This window comes from Lemur catta, chromosome 10 (genome assembly GCF_020740605.2).
Source record: "Lemur catta isolate mLemCat1 chromosome 10, mLemCat1.pri, whole genome shotgun sequence".
Taxonomy (NCBI): Eukaryota; Metazoa; Chordata; class Mammalia; order Primates; family Lemuridae; genus Lemur; species Lemur catta.
In genome coordinates, this window is record NC_059137.1 from 48,375,411 (window position 1) to 48,389,448 (window position 14,038).

Sequence of the window (14,038 nt, forward strand, 5' to 3'; positions counted from 1 at the left end):
GGCCGGGCATTGTGACAATCCCCTGGGTGATGTGAATCGCTTAATCGTTCTTGCCAAGCGTAGACATCCGCAGCCAGCCGGGAATCTCTGACGGGTTCGGTTTATCTCAGGAGTAGCAGCCACTCAGCCTGGGTTGACTTGTGCTGTTGCTCTGCTCTGAAAACCTGAGCTCCAGCTAATCTCAGGGTCTAAGTGGCGTGTGTTTAATTAGCTTATTTTACACCTGAGATGATCTCAGCGCATGCCTCTAAAATGAAATCATTGATATAGAAAAGAAGAGGATTTTTAAAGAAAAATTGAAAAGAGGAAGCTTTAGAGTATCAGCTGTGTGTCTGGATATGTTACTCATCTCCTCCGTGGGATAGAGCATGAAAACTCTGCTTTGGATACCTCACCTCTTCAAGTCAGTGTTGGGGCTATTTGTGGCAAATTTTGTGGACAGAGGTATTGCTGCAACGTGCATATTGTTTATGAAATACACTTTTGGTCTGTCGAAATAGCCTTCTTGTTATTTCACTGCATTGGGAGTTGTTTGATTTACTAAGCTGTCTATTTTAAATATGACTAAAGGTTGTTTTTTCAAAAAGCTTTAGCTGAAAACAATGTCTAGATGTTTAGGGAAGACAGCTTGTGCATGTCACCAGAACATTCTTTTGTAAACTTAAATTTTTAAAGGGCTACTTTTCTGCATCTGTTAAAGGAGAGAGGCTTTTTATTAAAAATAAGATCCTGAGATCACTGTGTGTCCAGGAAAAGACCACTACCTCCTCCACTACTCAACCCTTTCCAAATGATAGATTAAATCAGAAAAATGTGCCCCAAACTGGGAATTATATAATTGGATTAAAGAAAACACATGAATAATTGTTAGTTGTCAAGTACCTAGATAGTTCTGAAACAAGTGGGATCTTTTTAGCACTGGAAGGTTGTTATATGATTTAAGGTGAGCTAATCTGATAGATTTTCATCTATAAAATTTTTATTCTGACACATTTACATTTTCTGCACCTAATGCTGGATTTACCAAAACGTTTATTTGGGTTTATACATACATGTTCGTAAATGCTTATTATGTGCCACATCCTATTCCAAGTGCTACATATGTTTTAACTCATCTTAAAGCAATCATGAGTGGTAGGTGCTGTAATTGTCCTCACTTCTTAAATGGGGAAACTGAGGCACAGAAGAGTTAAGTGACTTACCTAGGATCACACAGCTGAAGGACAGGACTTTATCATAATTGCAAAGTTCTTTCTGTAAAAAAGACATGACTGTATGATTTACTTATCCTTGTTTTTGTTTTTATTTAAGCATAAATGATGAAAATTTCCTGTGAAGCATAAGAATCACTGATTGTGGAAGTGCCCCATAAGCACTGTTAACCATAAAATAAGAAAAAGTATGAAAGAACCATCTGGTTGAGTCTAAAGTTTGAAGACCACCACATCCACCAGAAGACCCAGAATGGATCTGCACCAAAACACCACCATCACATTCCTGGAGAAATGGTGTTCGGATGAGTCACTGTCTGGCTGCAGGAGACATTATAATGTCAAGAAAAAATTGAAGTTTATTCGCATCTTAGGCCTTTTCATGGGCCTGGTAGCCATTAGCACTGTCTCATTTTCAATCGGTGCCTTTTCTGAGACAGACACACAGAGCACAGGAGAGGCCAGTGTTGTAAGTGGCCCTGGGGTAGCACAGGGTTACCGTCAAAGAACTCTCTTAGATCTAAATGACAAGATTCAGGATTACACTCCACAGCCACCTCTTTCTAAGGAAGACAAATCTGAGAATGGTACAGATCATGCCCAAGGAGACTACCCTAAAGACATCTTTTCCCTTGAGGAGAGAAGAAAAGGTGCAGTCATTCTCCATGTCATTGGAATGATCTACATGTTCATAGCCTTAGCCATTGTCTGCGATGAGTTCTTTGTTCCTTCTTTGACTGTCATCACTGAAAAACTGGGCATCTCTGATGATGTAGCTGGAGCCACCTTTATGGCTGCAGGGGGGTCAGCCCCAGAACTTTTCACATCTCTCATAGGGGTATTTATTGCTCATAGCAACGTTGGCATAGGCACAATCGTAGGTTCAGCAGTATTCAACATCCTGTTTGTCATTGGCATGTGTGCCCTGTTTTCTAGAGAAATCTTAAACCTGACATGGTGGCCACTCTTTCGGGATGTTTCCTTCTACATCATTGACTTGATCATGCTGATCATATTTTTCCTGGATAATCTTATCATGTGGTGGGAAAGTTTGCTTCTCTTAACGGCTTATTTTTGCTATGTGGTTTTCATGAAATTCAACGTCCAAGTAGAAAGATGGGTGAAGCAAATGATAAATCGCAATAAAGTCGTCAAGGTGACAGCACCAGAGGCCCAAGCAAAGGTTGGTGGTGATGGTTTTTTATTTAATGCTCTTCTTGATCATAGTTCTGAATTGTATTATGTTTTCAAGATCTACAATTTTTTTTTTTAATATTATGGTGTTTGGAGCTGTAGTGGATAGCAGCTTGCATTCTGCAGTTCTGTGATAGGCAGACTAGCATAGCAGTGTAAAAAATAATTTGGGGATATTCTTGTAGATGTTTACTAAGTTTCCCAGCTACTTGCTTTAGAGTAAAACATTTGTAAATACGTTACGTAAGCATCCCAGAGCTGACTCAGCAGTTATTTGTCTCTTATTTTCTGAAAGTAGACATAATATTTTTGTGAGCAATTTAGTTTTCATGGGAAAGTATATATGTGCTTAGAAAGTTGCAGGGCTTTTTCTTTTTAATGGGCACATGACAATTATCAAGAACCATCTCTTTAAAGATGTCTGGGAAAGACAGTTTGTTTGTGTTACCAGTGCTGTACCTTCAAGTCAGCAGCCTAGGGCTTAGCAGGTCATTAGAGTGGTTGAGGCCAATTTTCTTCATTCACAACATCATGTTTTAGGTCACTTTATCAGGAACTAATCAGCATCCATTGTAAAGAGAGTCATTGGCCAGCCCTGCCCCTGCCTCTACATCACAGTGGACCATTTTACCTGCCATAAAACATGTGACCCCAAATATTTTTATAGCAGAATTTGAGGGAATTTTAATGACAATAGTGGCCATCCTAATACTTAAGTGGGAAACAAATTGGTAAAGAACTTAGAAGAAATTGATCTGAAAAAATGTAAATTGTTTTAAATAATGATAAGCAGCATCAATAAGATTGCATGTTGTAGCATAATGCAGTTCTGATTTATATCCTAGCAGTGGAATATTGTCTCTTAATGTGATTTTAAACAGAAAACCACAGTATGTACACAGACTTTTCAGGCTACATCTGGGAAAATTCTCATGTATGCAAAAAACAGATGTTTGGGTAGGGGGTGAGAGATTTTGTCCAAAAAGAAAAGAAAAAATTATATTAATTTAGCTAAATTTACATAATTCTTTTATAATCAAGTTTCATGACCTTCATTTTTGTAGCAGCCATGAAATGGAAGTACAGAAAAACAACTAGTAATATTTCTACTTATTACATGCAAAAGAGAAATGTTTTGTAGTACCTTTTTTCCAACATTTCTCTCAGTGTATGGTTGTTTGTTAGAAACTGTATAGTAAAACAAAAAAAACTGTTTAGCAAAATTTATGGCAAATAAGCATTCAGGTGATAGGACTGAATACATCTCCTTCAGGGCATCAGAAAGGACCATCTCTGGAGCCCCTCCCTGCTCTTAGTAGCCAAAAGAATGATTCCTCAAGCCCCCTCCTCAAGCCTGTTTGAGTGGTGTGCATCAGTAGTCTCTGTGTTTATTTCAATTAGAGAACGGAGCAATTGTCAAGGAAAGGCATATTTTTTATTTTTTGTCTATAGGGGTTTTGTTTGTTTGTTTGTTTGTTTGTTTGTTTTTGAGACAGATTTTCACTCTGTTGCCCATCTAGAGAGCAGTGGCATCCTCATAGATCACTGCAGCCTCAAACTACTGGGCTCAAGCAATCCTCCTGCCTCAGCCTCCTGAGTAGCTGGCACTACAGGCACACGCCAGGACGCTAAGCTAATTTTTTCGATTTTTGGTAGAGATGGGGTTTCGCTCTTGCTCAGGCTGGCCTGGAACTCCTGACCTCAAGCGATCTTCCTGCCTCAGCCTCCCAGAGTGCTAGGATTCCAGGTGTGAGTCACTGTGCCTGGCCAGGCATATTTTTTAGAGGCAAGGAGATGATTTGGTGTCTTATAGACATCCTGGGCACATCCATGGTAAAAAAGAAAATCTTTTTGAGAACTCAGTCCTCTTACACCACAGTGGAACTTCATTAACTTAGACACCGACTTGGCTGAAGGTTATGTTGGCAACGTTTATGAAAAATGAATCTGCAGAGCAATGCAATGCTATATGTATGATTGCAGGAGGACTTTGTATTCTGATTTTAGCGGAGGTTGGGGTGGGAGATGGTTTCCTGCATTTGGGAAATAACTTTTTAAACACAGCTTATAGACTGTATTTAATCAATTGTAAACCATTCATTAAAGTCGCCCTGGCAGGATCTTTACCTACTCAATTAGGTGATTGTCAATGTCATTTTTATGATAACTTATAAGTCAGCAATTGAGGCTGACATTCCTTAGCAATTGTGAATCATATCCATAATTTTGTGTGTTTCTAAATTTGGAAATTCTAGATTTACCTAATTAAAAAAGAAAGCAGGTTAGATTCATAACTATCTTTCCTGTTTCTGATTTTCCTCCAAAAATGTGTTCATTATATTATTTTTCTTTTAGCACCAGATAGCTTTACTTTATTTCATTTAATCATTATTGTTTCTTTTGGCATTGAATAGCTAATGGAAGTAGAGTTTTTTTTAACATAGCTATGTCTTGTTCGGTATTCCTCGAAAATGCTAGAGCATAGTCATATATTTTGAGGTGGCATGTACATAATAATGCATTCACCTTGCCAATTTTACTTTTGAATTATTGCTGGACAGTTTTTTCAGCAATTACAGCAAAGAACATATGCCTGATTTCAGAATTTTATGGAGGTTTGCTCCCCAAGCACCAAACATAAATTGTTCCAAAGAGGGATGAGTCCTTGAGTGGTGGCCATCTAGTACTCTGGTCTGAAGAGTTGATTTCTGTCTGTGTAGCTTGCTTTTCCTACAGAAATTGGTGCTTCTGATATCATCAGAACATTTAGGGGAAAAAACCCTAAGCCAAATGCAGCCTTCAAGGGAGTCTTAATAGAGAGGAATGTGCTATATAAGAATTTAGGAAACGAAATATTAATACTAAGCATGTTTTCATGCAAAGCCACCTCATTGTCCTAAATGCACAACTATGGGGCATGGGAATTTGTGAAAGTGGAGGAAACACATTTTAGATATTCTTGTATAAATCATCAAATTGTTCTTACTAAAAAAAAAAAAAATCATCACCTCTTCTGGGCCCTAGGCAGTGAGGTACCTTTGAAACTACTTGCTTCATAGGCAAACTGAGAATCTTAATTTGGTTTCATTATTGATGATATATATCACAGGGCAACTGTGAAATATGGAAAAATGTGAACTGGCTTTTTTTTCCATAGTTAAAGTAATAGTTTTTCCTCTCATTTAATTGCTCTACCCTGTGTGGCTTTTAATTTTGCTGTCATTGTTATTATTTCTTTTAGTGATACTATTACCCTATTTAAAAAGTTGTGCAGTGTCATGATATGGTGGAGAGATCCTGGGGCTTTGACTCAGAAAGAAAAAGCTTTTAGGTCCAGCTGTGGAATAAGCCCGGTGACCTCAGAGAAGTCATTTAAACCCTCTGAGCCTCAGTTTCCTAATTGGAAAATGAGAATAATGATACCTACTTCATAAGATTGGTAAAATTATTAAATGAAGAAATGAATGTTAAGCATCTGGCATGGTCTTTGGAAAATGTGGGTTGTACAATAAATATTGGTTCCCTTCCTTTTATGTTTTGTTCTTAAATGAAAATTGAAACAGAATAAATTATTTAGATTAAAGAATGATAAAACATTCCTTGAAGATTGAATTTAATCTAGTGAATCACTGAGTTAAGCAGGCCATTGCACCCCTTAGGGTCATATGATATTTGTTGTATTGTAACATTCATAAGCCCTAGTTCACATATGGTGAATATATGCAAGTCACATATTATTATAAATTTGAAGGAAACCTCCAATGCCTCTTTTTGTCCTGAAATTTTATTGTGTATAATTTTGCTTAAAATAAGGAGGCCATTGGCTCAGGTTTAGCAATGTCTATGCTAAACAAAGACTTTTGTTTTCAGGGAATTTTAATTTATAAATGATTGGAGCTTTCTTTGTAAAACCTCTCTGTAGCTGGTTAGGAATAAATTTGAATCCTGCAGTTGAGTTTTAGGGCATCCAACTCATTTTGCTGTGCGCCTGGCCTGGCTGCTGGGATCAGTTGATCTGTTATGGTGCTAGGCTGTCATTGGCCTAGAAAGCAGCTGTCCATGGTATTTAACTTCGTCTTAGACTTGGCACTGTAATCTGACAGCAAGTTGGCCTGGTTCTAACGAAGGGAATGATCTAAATAAAGATGCTTAAAGCTGGATAGTTGAAGAGGCCGACTACTTAATAATTTAGGTATGCCTTGCTTTATTCAGTTTGTGTGTCTCTGAAAAGTTGCAATTTAAATTGTTGTCAATGTTCTTGGGAAAATCAGAATTAAAACAATATTATGAATGTTCTTCATAAAGTGAAGTATTTCTTGTAAGGCACTAAACCATAAATAATTTTATAAGTACACATATGGAGCCCCAAGTTTTTTTAAAACACAGAATCTCTTATAAAACTCAACGTTTGTTCCCTCTCCAAATCTAGTAAATAAATTAGTAAAATTAATGTACAAACTTCAAGGCAGGTAAAATAGTATTTATATTAAATAAAAGAATGTATTACTTAAAAGATTTGGAAACTAATTCCCTGTCCTCAAAAGAAAAAAAATTAGGCACTGAAATTCTTAACTGGCTACGTGCCTGTGAAGGTAGTATGTTTATTTTTCTGGGAATAGAGCATGGTGATTTTTTCCTTATTTTGTTTCCTCTACTTATATTAAAATCAAAACCACCAGTTACTGCCTGTGATTCAGAGAGTGAACAAGGCATTCTGAGAGATCCAAAAGGGCCCAGTGGATGTTAATGCACACAGTTCAGACTGCCCTTGGCCTTGCTACTCTGTTTTCCCCTGGCAAGACAGGACCTAAACTTTGTGAATCCTTCTGAGAACTGGGAGTCACCACATCTCTCCCTTTCTTCCTTCCTCCATTCCTCCCCTTCTCTCTCTTCTCTCATCTTCCACTCCTCTTCCCTCCCCTTCTTTTATTTCTCCTTCTACTTTTGGTAAAACCAGATAATTTGCATTTTAACTTTAGCAAAGAATGTGATTGTTATGTTAAGCTGCTCTCTGGTAATTGGGGACACAAGTACATCTACAATGTGGATTTGACAGATTTAGTTTTTCCATTCTTTTATCTTCAAACTTCTTTTGAAGTTTTTTTTTTAAATAAGTCTCTAGTAACCAGAATGTAGCTGCATTTTGTTTAATTCAGTTTGACAATCATCATTTTTTAACTAGGAAGTTTAGTTTGTTTACATTGATTGTGATTACTGTTACAATTGGATTCTTTTCTGTAGTGTTAATTTATACTTTCTATTGTTCTGGTCTTTCTGTTTCTTTTTATAACTTTCTCTTGCCTTTTTTGGATTGAGTTTTTTCCTAAATATGTTTTTCCCTTTAACAGTTTGGAATTTAGACATGCTATTTCTATTCTCTTGATGTTTACCTTAGAAATTTTAACCTGTATATTTAACTTAACATAGACCTTAAGATCTTTACACTCCATCTAAACAACCTAAGTGCCTTTAACTCAGCCACTTCTCCCCCATTGTATATGATTTACAGTCCAGGACTTAAGTTCTACCTTGATGTTCTATAACAGCTTTATTGAGGTATAATCTTCATTTTTTAAACCCCACAGATTAAGCACTGTCATTATATCATCAATGTTTTTAGATTTATTCACATATTTACCAGTTTTTTCCCTCCTCATTTCTTGTTATATATCAGACCTTATATCTATGATTTTTCCCTCTATTCCTGATGTACATTCTTTATAAGTTCCATTGGCAAGAATCTGTTAATAGTAAATGCTCCTGATTTTTATTTGCTTAGAGATGTATTTTACTTTTGTTCTTAAAATATACTTTTGGTGGGTAGGAAATTATTTCCTCGTCCCACATTGAAAATAATATTCCAGAGTCTCTGAATTCCATTTTTGCTCTTGAAAAGACTACTGTCAGTGTAAATGTTTCTCCTACGTAAAAAAATCTGTCTTTTCTCTTTGACTACTTTTAAGGTTTTCTCTTTGTTTTTGGTGTTCATCATTTTCCTTAAAATATGCCAAGTACGATTTTCTCATTTATATATCTCCTATTTGTGATTCATTAGGCTTCCTGATTTTGAGGATTAGTGCCTCCCACCCATGTTGCCTCTAGCCCAATTTTACTATATAGCCACCTTCTAGAATTCTGGTCAGATATATCTTATAACTTCTCAGCCTAACTTCTATGCCTTTTAACTGCTCATCTTTCTCTATCTGTGATCCTCATTTTGTTCATTTCTTTGTATCTACCTTCTAGTTTCTCGTTTTTCCTTCAATTTTGTCTAGTCTGCTCTAATGCTCATCCATTGAGTTTCTGATTTTTATCATATTTTTCATTTCTGTAAGTTTTATGTGGTTCTTATTCAGATCTACCACGTTGGTTTTCATTGCTTCTTATTCCTTGATCATACTTTTAATGCCTTCTTTTATTCCTCTAAAGATGTTAAATATATTTGTTTTATATTTCATAATTGATCATTTTAGTGTTGATATCCTTGCAGGTCTAGTTTTGTTGTTTTATTGATTCTTGACCATGTGGTTGCTTTCTTATGTATTTAGTAATTTTTTTAAAACTTGAACACACATTTCTTTGGAACTTTAGCTGTGGGAACTCATTGGGTTTTAAATGGCCTGGGTTTTAAATACACTCCTCCAGAGGGGTTTGCTCTTCTGTCCAGGGTCTAGGAGTACTACCAACCTGAAACCATTCTAACCTAAATGTTTGACGTTTTTCTACCCAGGTAGTGTGAATTCAGACTTCAGACCCACATGAGTGAGCCTATGATTAGAAATTCTTAAGGGAGACTCTTTTTTTCTCTCTCTTTCTCCTTTTCTTTCTTTTTCTCTCTCTTTTTCAGTACCACTCAAAACCAAGAACAAAATAGGTATATACTATCATCTTCATTTGCTAGGTAGATTTTTTTTTCCCTTATTCACCCACTGAAAGCTTCAATCCTTCAGGATTCCCAGCTTATGGGCAGAAAAGGCCACTGAACTACCTCCCCCATCAGGCCTCATGTTTGCAGCTTCTGAAAACCTAGTCTTTAGGGAATGGCAAATGCCTGGAAGGCAAAGCACTACAGACATTCTTGGATTTGTGCTTTTACTTGGTGTTCTGGGTTCTAAGAAATCCCTAATTCCTCACTAAATAAATATATTAATAACATCCAACATTTGGATGAGTAATATATTGTGAAGGGTTTCTCCAAATGTTTAGTCCCTTCTATGGCCAGAAACATACGTTTCAGACTGTGGATTTTTCAAAAGATAATGCATATAACAGGTGATGCTGATATGGAATTTTAATGGTATACTCTCAGAACCTGACCATCACAGTAAAGCTCCGCATCAAGAAAAATCTTACCAACAGCAAAATTTTTAGTCAAATCAAATCTAAGAGGCAATTCTAATGGAAGTTATTGGGCTCACTTTAAATTTTAGATTTGCCTTTTAAATAATATTTTTTCCAGATACTGAAATCACATATTTAGTGTATAAGATTATAAAAACACATCAAAATATAAAAAAGAAAATTTTAAATAATTTATATCTCCATTGAACCATCCAAAGATAACTATGTACTTTTTGCATATAGTATACTTCCAGAATTCTCATACATGCACATACATATGTCCACATATAGACTTATATATTTAAATAAATTGCAATGATATTGGATATGCACAATTTTATATTTATCATATTGAGTATGTATAATTTAAGCTTTTTTATGTCTTGGCCTATGATGAGCATTTCTTCACATCATTAAATGTTTTTCTAAAATGTTATTTACTAGAATGCCAGTTTCACATTGTAATTTATTATAATATTTTACTGCTATAAAAAATGCTACAAAAAATAGCCTTATACATGAAATTCTGATTTTGTAGAAGCAGAAATTCTGGATCAAAGTTTATTAGCTCTTTTAAGTTCCTGCCATATTGCTACATACTTTGTAGTATTAAATAGTATAATTTTTAATGTTTTCCAATTTCATGGGTGAAGCATAGCATTTTAATTAATTTGTTTTAATTTGCATTGCTTTCCTTTGATTAATTGAGAGGCTGAGCTTTGAAACATATGTTGATGAAGAATTAAATTTTTCTTTTATAGATGGCCAGTTTCCTACGTCCTGTGTCCTTTGTGTCAATTTTAAAGTTAGCTGTGATGACTCACACAAAGATTTCTTACAGATTTATGCTGAGAATCACTAACTTTAGCTCTCCTCCCTCCCCACATTTCCACACCTAAATAAATCCAGGAAGTTTTTGTGGTTTTCGTTTCTGTTTTAATGGGAGAATTATTCTGAGGAGGAGGCCTTGCAGCTGAGGAGCTGGGAAATGAGGTTCCCGGGGATGGGGATGTGCTCCTTGGCCGTTTGACCTTGGAGGATTCTGTTCCTTCCAGAAATCCCATTTTCTCATATGGAAAATGGGAGCTTCGACCCCAGTGACCTAACAGATTGATTTTAGCTTGTCATTTCTGTCCTTGGGAGCTCTAATACTTACTATGCAGAATATTCTAACCTGGCCAAAGTAGCAACTCAATACATTTACCCTAAACAGAAGACCAGAGTCCAACCATACTCATATCACCTAACTCTTTTCCTTAACTGACTTACATATTGTAGCTTCACTGAAATGATTTAATCAACTTGACCAAGCAATAATTTTAGCTTAAGCATGCTGTGGGAGGTAGCTCTTCCAGACAGATGGGAGAACAATGTGCATGGGAGAAAGTCATTTAAAGTTTACTACAGGATGCTAGACCTCCTCAGCATTTGTGGCTTCTGGCAGTGGAAACTTTCCTTGGCAGCTGCACATGTGTCCCTGGGTTGCTGATCTCTGCCGGAGTCTCCAAAGTCAAGAGAAAAGCGGGATCTGAAAACTAGGCAGTGCTTAATGCCAGGTACCTACTGCATCAACACTTAAATAGATATTATCACCTCCATCTGCCGATCAGGAATCCGAGGCTCAAAAAACATAAATGGTTGCCGAAGGTCCAAATTTTGTGGTATTCAAACTGCATTTTGAATTTGAGTCTGTCTGACTCCAAAGTGCAAGCTTGCTCTCTTATATCTTAGTGCTTCTCACTGGGCGATTGAAAATAAAGACAAAAGAAGCCTCCAAATTAGATTCACTTTTTATATTCGGCTCTGTTAAACCAGTGATTTTCAAATATTTTTGACCATGACCCACACTAAGAAATATATTTTACATCTCATGTCAATATGTACATGAGTATGTACGCACACGTGCGTATCGTCTTTACATATACATATAAAAATCAAAGTGAAGGCACTTTTGTTCTATTTTCCATCCTATTAAAAATGTTGTTTCAACTTTCTAAAATAATTTCATGATCCCCTCAATGGGCTGTGACCTGAGTTGTGTTAAGAACTTCCATTTTTCTCCTTCTCTCTCTTAGCAGGGCTGCCCTGCAGAGCTGTGCTAGTTGTATACCACACGAGGGCATCTGTCTGATCAAGGGGACGAATGGGGGCAGAAATCCAGACGTCACTCTGTGGGACGATGAGCTGTGTGCTCTGGTGTGAGACTGTGTCTGAGAAAGGGGTACCTTTTCTTAATTCAACCAAGATGTGCCCTTAGAGCTGGTGGCGTCACTGCTTCTTACCCCCAGCCTCTCCTTTTTATGATTTTTTCAGAGTTTCAGAGCCATGAATCAAAGGGACCGTTAAGCATGTATAATGTGTAGTTAAGTACATGCTAATTAATATTCATGGTTGGGACTCTTTCAGCCACTTAGAGCCCAAACCACATGTCATCCCAGCTTTCTCCCCAAGCACACACACCATATACATCCAGTCCAGTAACTTGGACCAATGCAGATCTCTGCAGACTCCTAAGAGGCCAGCACCCACCAAGCCATGTGTTGCTCTCTGGCTTTGACCTAGACTGACTGTTGGGTGAAGAAGGTACAGAGCACGGCACAATGTGCTTCCCGAGCCTCGGCTCATCCTTGGTTCCTGATGAGCTTGTCATCAGGTGGGAAAGAAATGTGGGTGAAACAGGGAGATTATGGAATCAGAAAGATGAGGAACCTTGAAAAGAAGCTGCATTTCAATTAAGTTGGTTTTCTTTTTATGAAGGATTGGATTTGCAAACCAAATGATGCAGATGAGGTTCTTGTACTGGCAAAACCCGGTGGTTTTGCAAAGGGTCTGATCACCAGGCCATATTTAATGCATGTTTAGAGCTTTAAAGGGTGCACTCCAAATTTTGCAATGGCAGGACCAAGCCTGGAGAGAAGGAGTCCCTTCCATTTCACACACTGGCTACCTAACCCCAGACCAGGCACTTTCCCCCAAGCATCCTCTCTTAGAAAACAAAGGGGCTATTTATTTTCAAGATGCTCCAAGCTCTGATAATTCTGTGCTTCTCTGTTAATAGGAAAGAAACAAATATACTTGTTTATAGTTATGGACTGGCCAACAGAAGAAATGGTCAGGTAAAGATGCCCTGAACTTACTTTCTTCACAATGCTTTTCCAATGAAGAATCCCAATTAAAGAGTTTGGTTCCTTTGGAGGGATAAGAGGGCCTCTTTTACCCATCCATAGGACTTCTTGAAAAGGGCCAAGTGAGTTTCTGGCTCTCTGTAAGAAACTTTCTCTTTTACTGTGTGATGGATGTTGAGTTGGACAAGCAAGGTAGAAGCATAAATACAGGTTTCACCTTCAACTAAAACCTGAACCATATTCCTCCCACTTAACAACCTGTCATCAGTTTTTCTAACCACTTACATAGACTCAGTGTAATTCTTCCCTACCACCTGATAGCAATCAAATGTATGTTGAACCACTTCTATTATTTTAGGCCTGTGATAGGCACTGAGCATTAGTGTATTCCAGGAACCTGTAACTTTGTTTTCTGAGATGGAGGATGATGATTAAGGGTTAACACAATGGAATTACTTATTTTGTAGGCCTGGGATACAGTGTGACCTTCCTAGCTGTGTGGTCTTGGGTCTGTTATTTAACCTCTCTGGGCTTATGTTTGCTTATCCATAAATTAAATTTAAAAATAGAATTTCCATCACAGGGAGGTTCTCAATTTCAAATGAGATCGAACAAGAAAAGGGTTTAGCAGAGTCCAGTCTTTGCATCCCCCCAACCCACCCAAAGACACTCTTCTCCTGATCTCTTTTGCTCTGAGTCCCTTACCTGTGCTACCAGCCTACTCTCCGTCAGTCCTGTCTCTCCATCCAGTGTGTTTTTCTCTTGCCATTCCAGAGCCTTGCCTCACTTCCAAGGCTGCCCTTGCCACGTCTCCCTAGCAGTCACGGGAACATGCAGTTCCCCAACTAACCCCTACCTATTAATAATAGTCAAACCCTCAGTGTTTGGACTTGAACCTGCTGTCCTTTTATTCTTGCAGAGGATTAAGAGAGAAACAGCTCCCATCTATAAAACTAAACCTTGCTCAACCGTGAAATTCTCTGGAGCCTTTCTAGTGCTGCCTTATAAATGTGTTCACTCTTTTCTTGTGTACATCATCAATATTTAATCCTAGCTATTCACGTTTATCTATCTAGTCAGTGCTATGCCTTATGTTGGTTTGCCAGCATCTGTGTTTTCTGTCTAGGATTGAATTACTCCCCTTGACTCGGTAACTAACCACTCCCA

General features: G+C 37.4%; 1 protein-coding gene across 2 annotated transcripts in view; it reads left to right on the forward strand.

The window, feature by feature from the left end:
• The first annotated feature begins 1,402 nt into the window (after positions 1 to 1,402).
• Positions 1,403 to 14,038, forward strand: part of SLC24A2 (solute carrier family 24 member 2) — a 219,206-nt gene continuing 206,570 nt past the window's right edge. For both annotated transcript variants that reach the window (XM_045563028.1, XM_045563029.1), the window contains exon 1: positions 1,403 to 2,394. In XM_045563028.1, the coding sequence (XP_045418984.1) occupies positions 1,465 to 2,394 (930 nt within the window). In that variant the 5' untranslated portion in view covers positions 1,403 to 1,464. The remainder of the gene's footprint in view (positions 2,395 to 14,038) is intronic.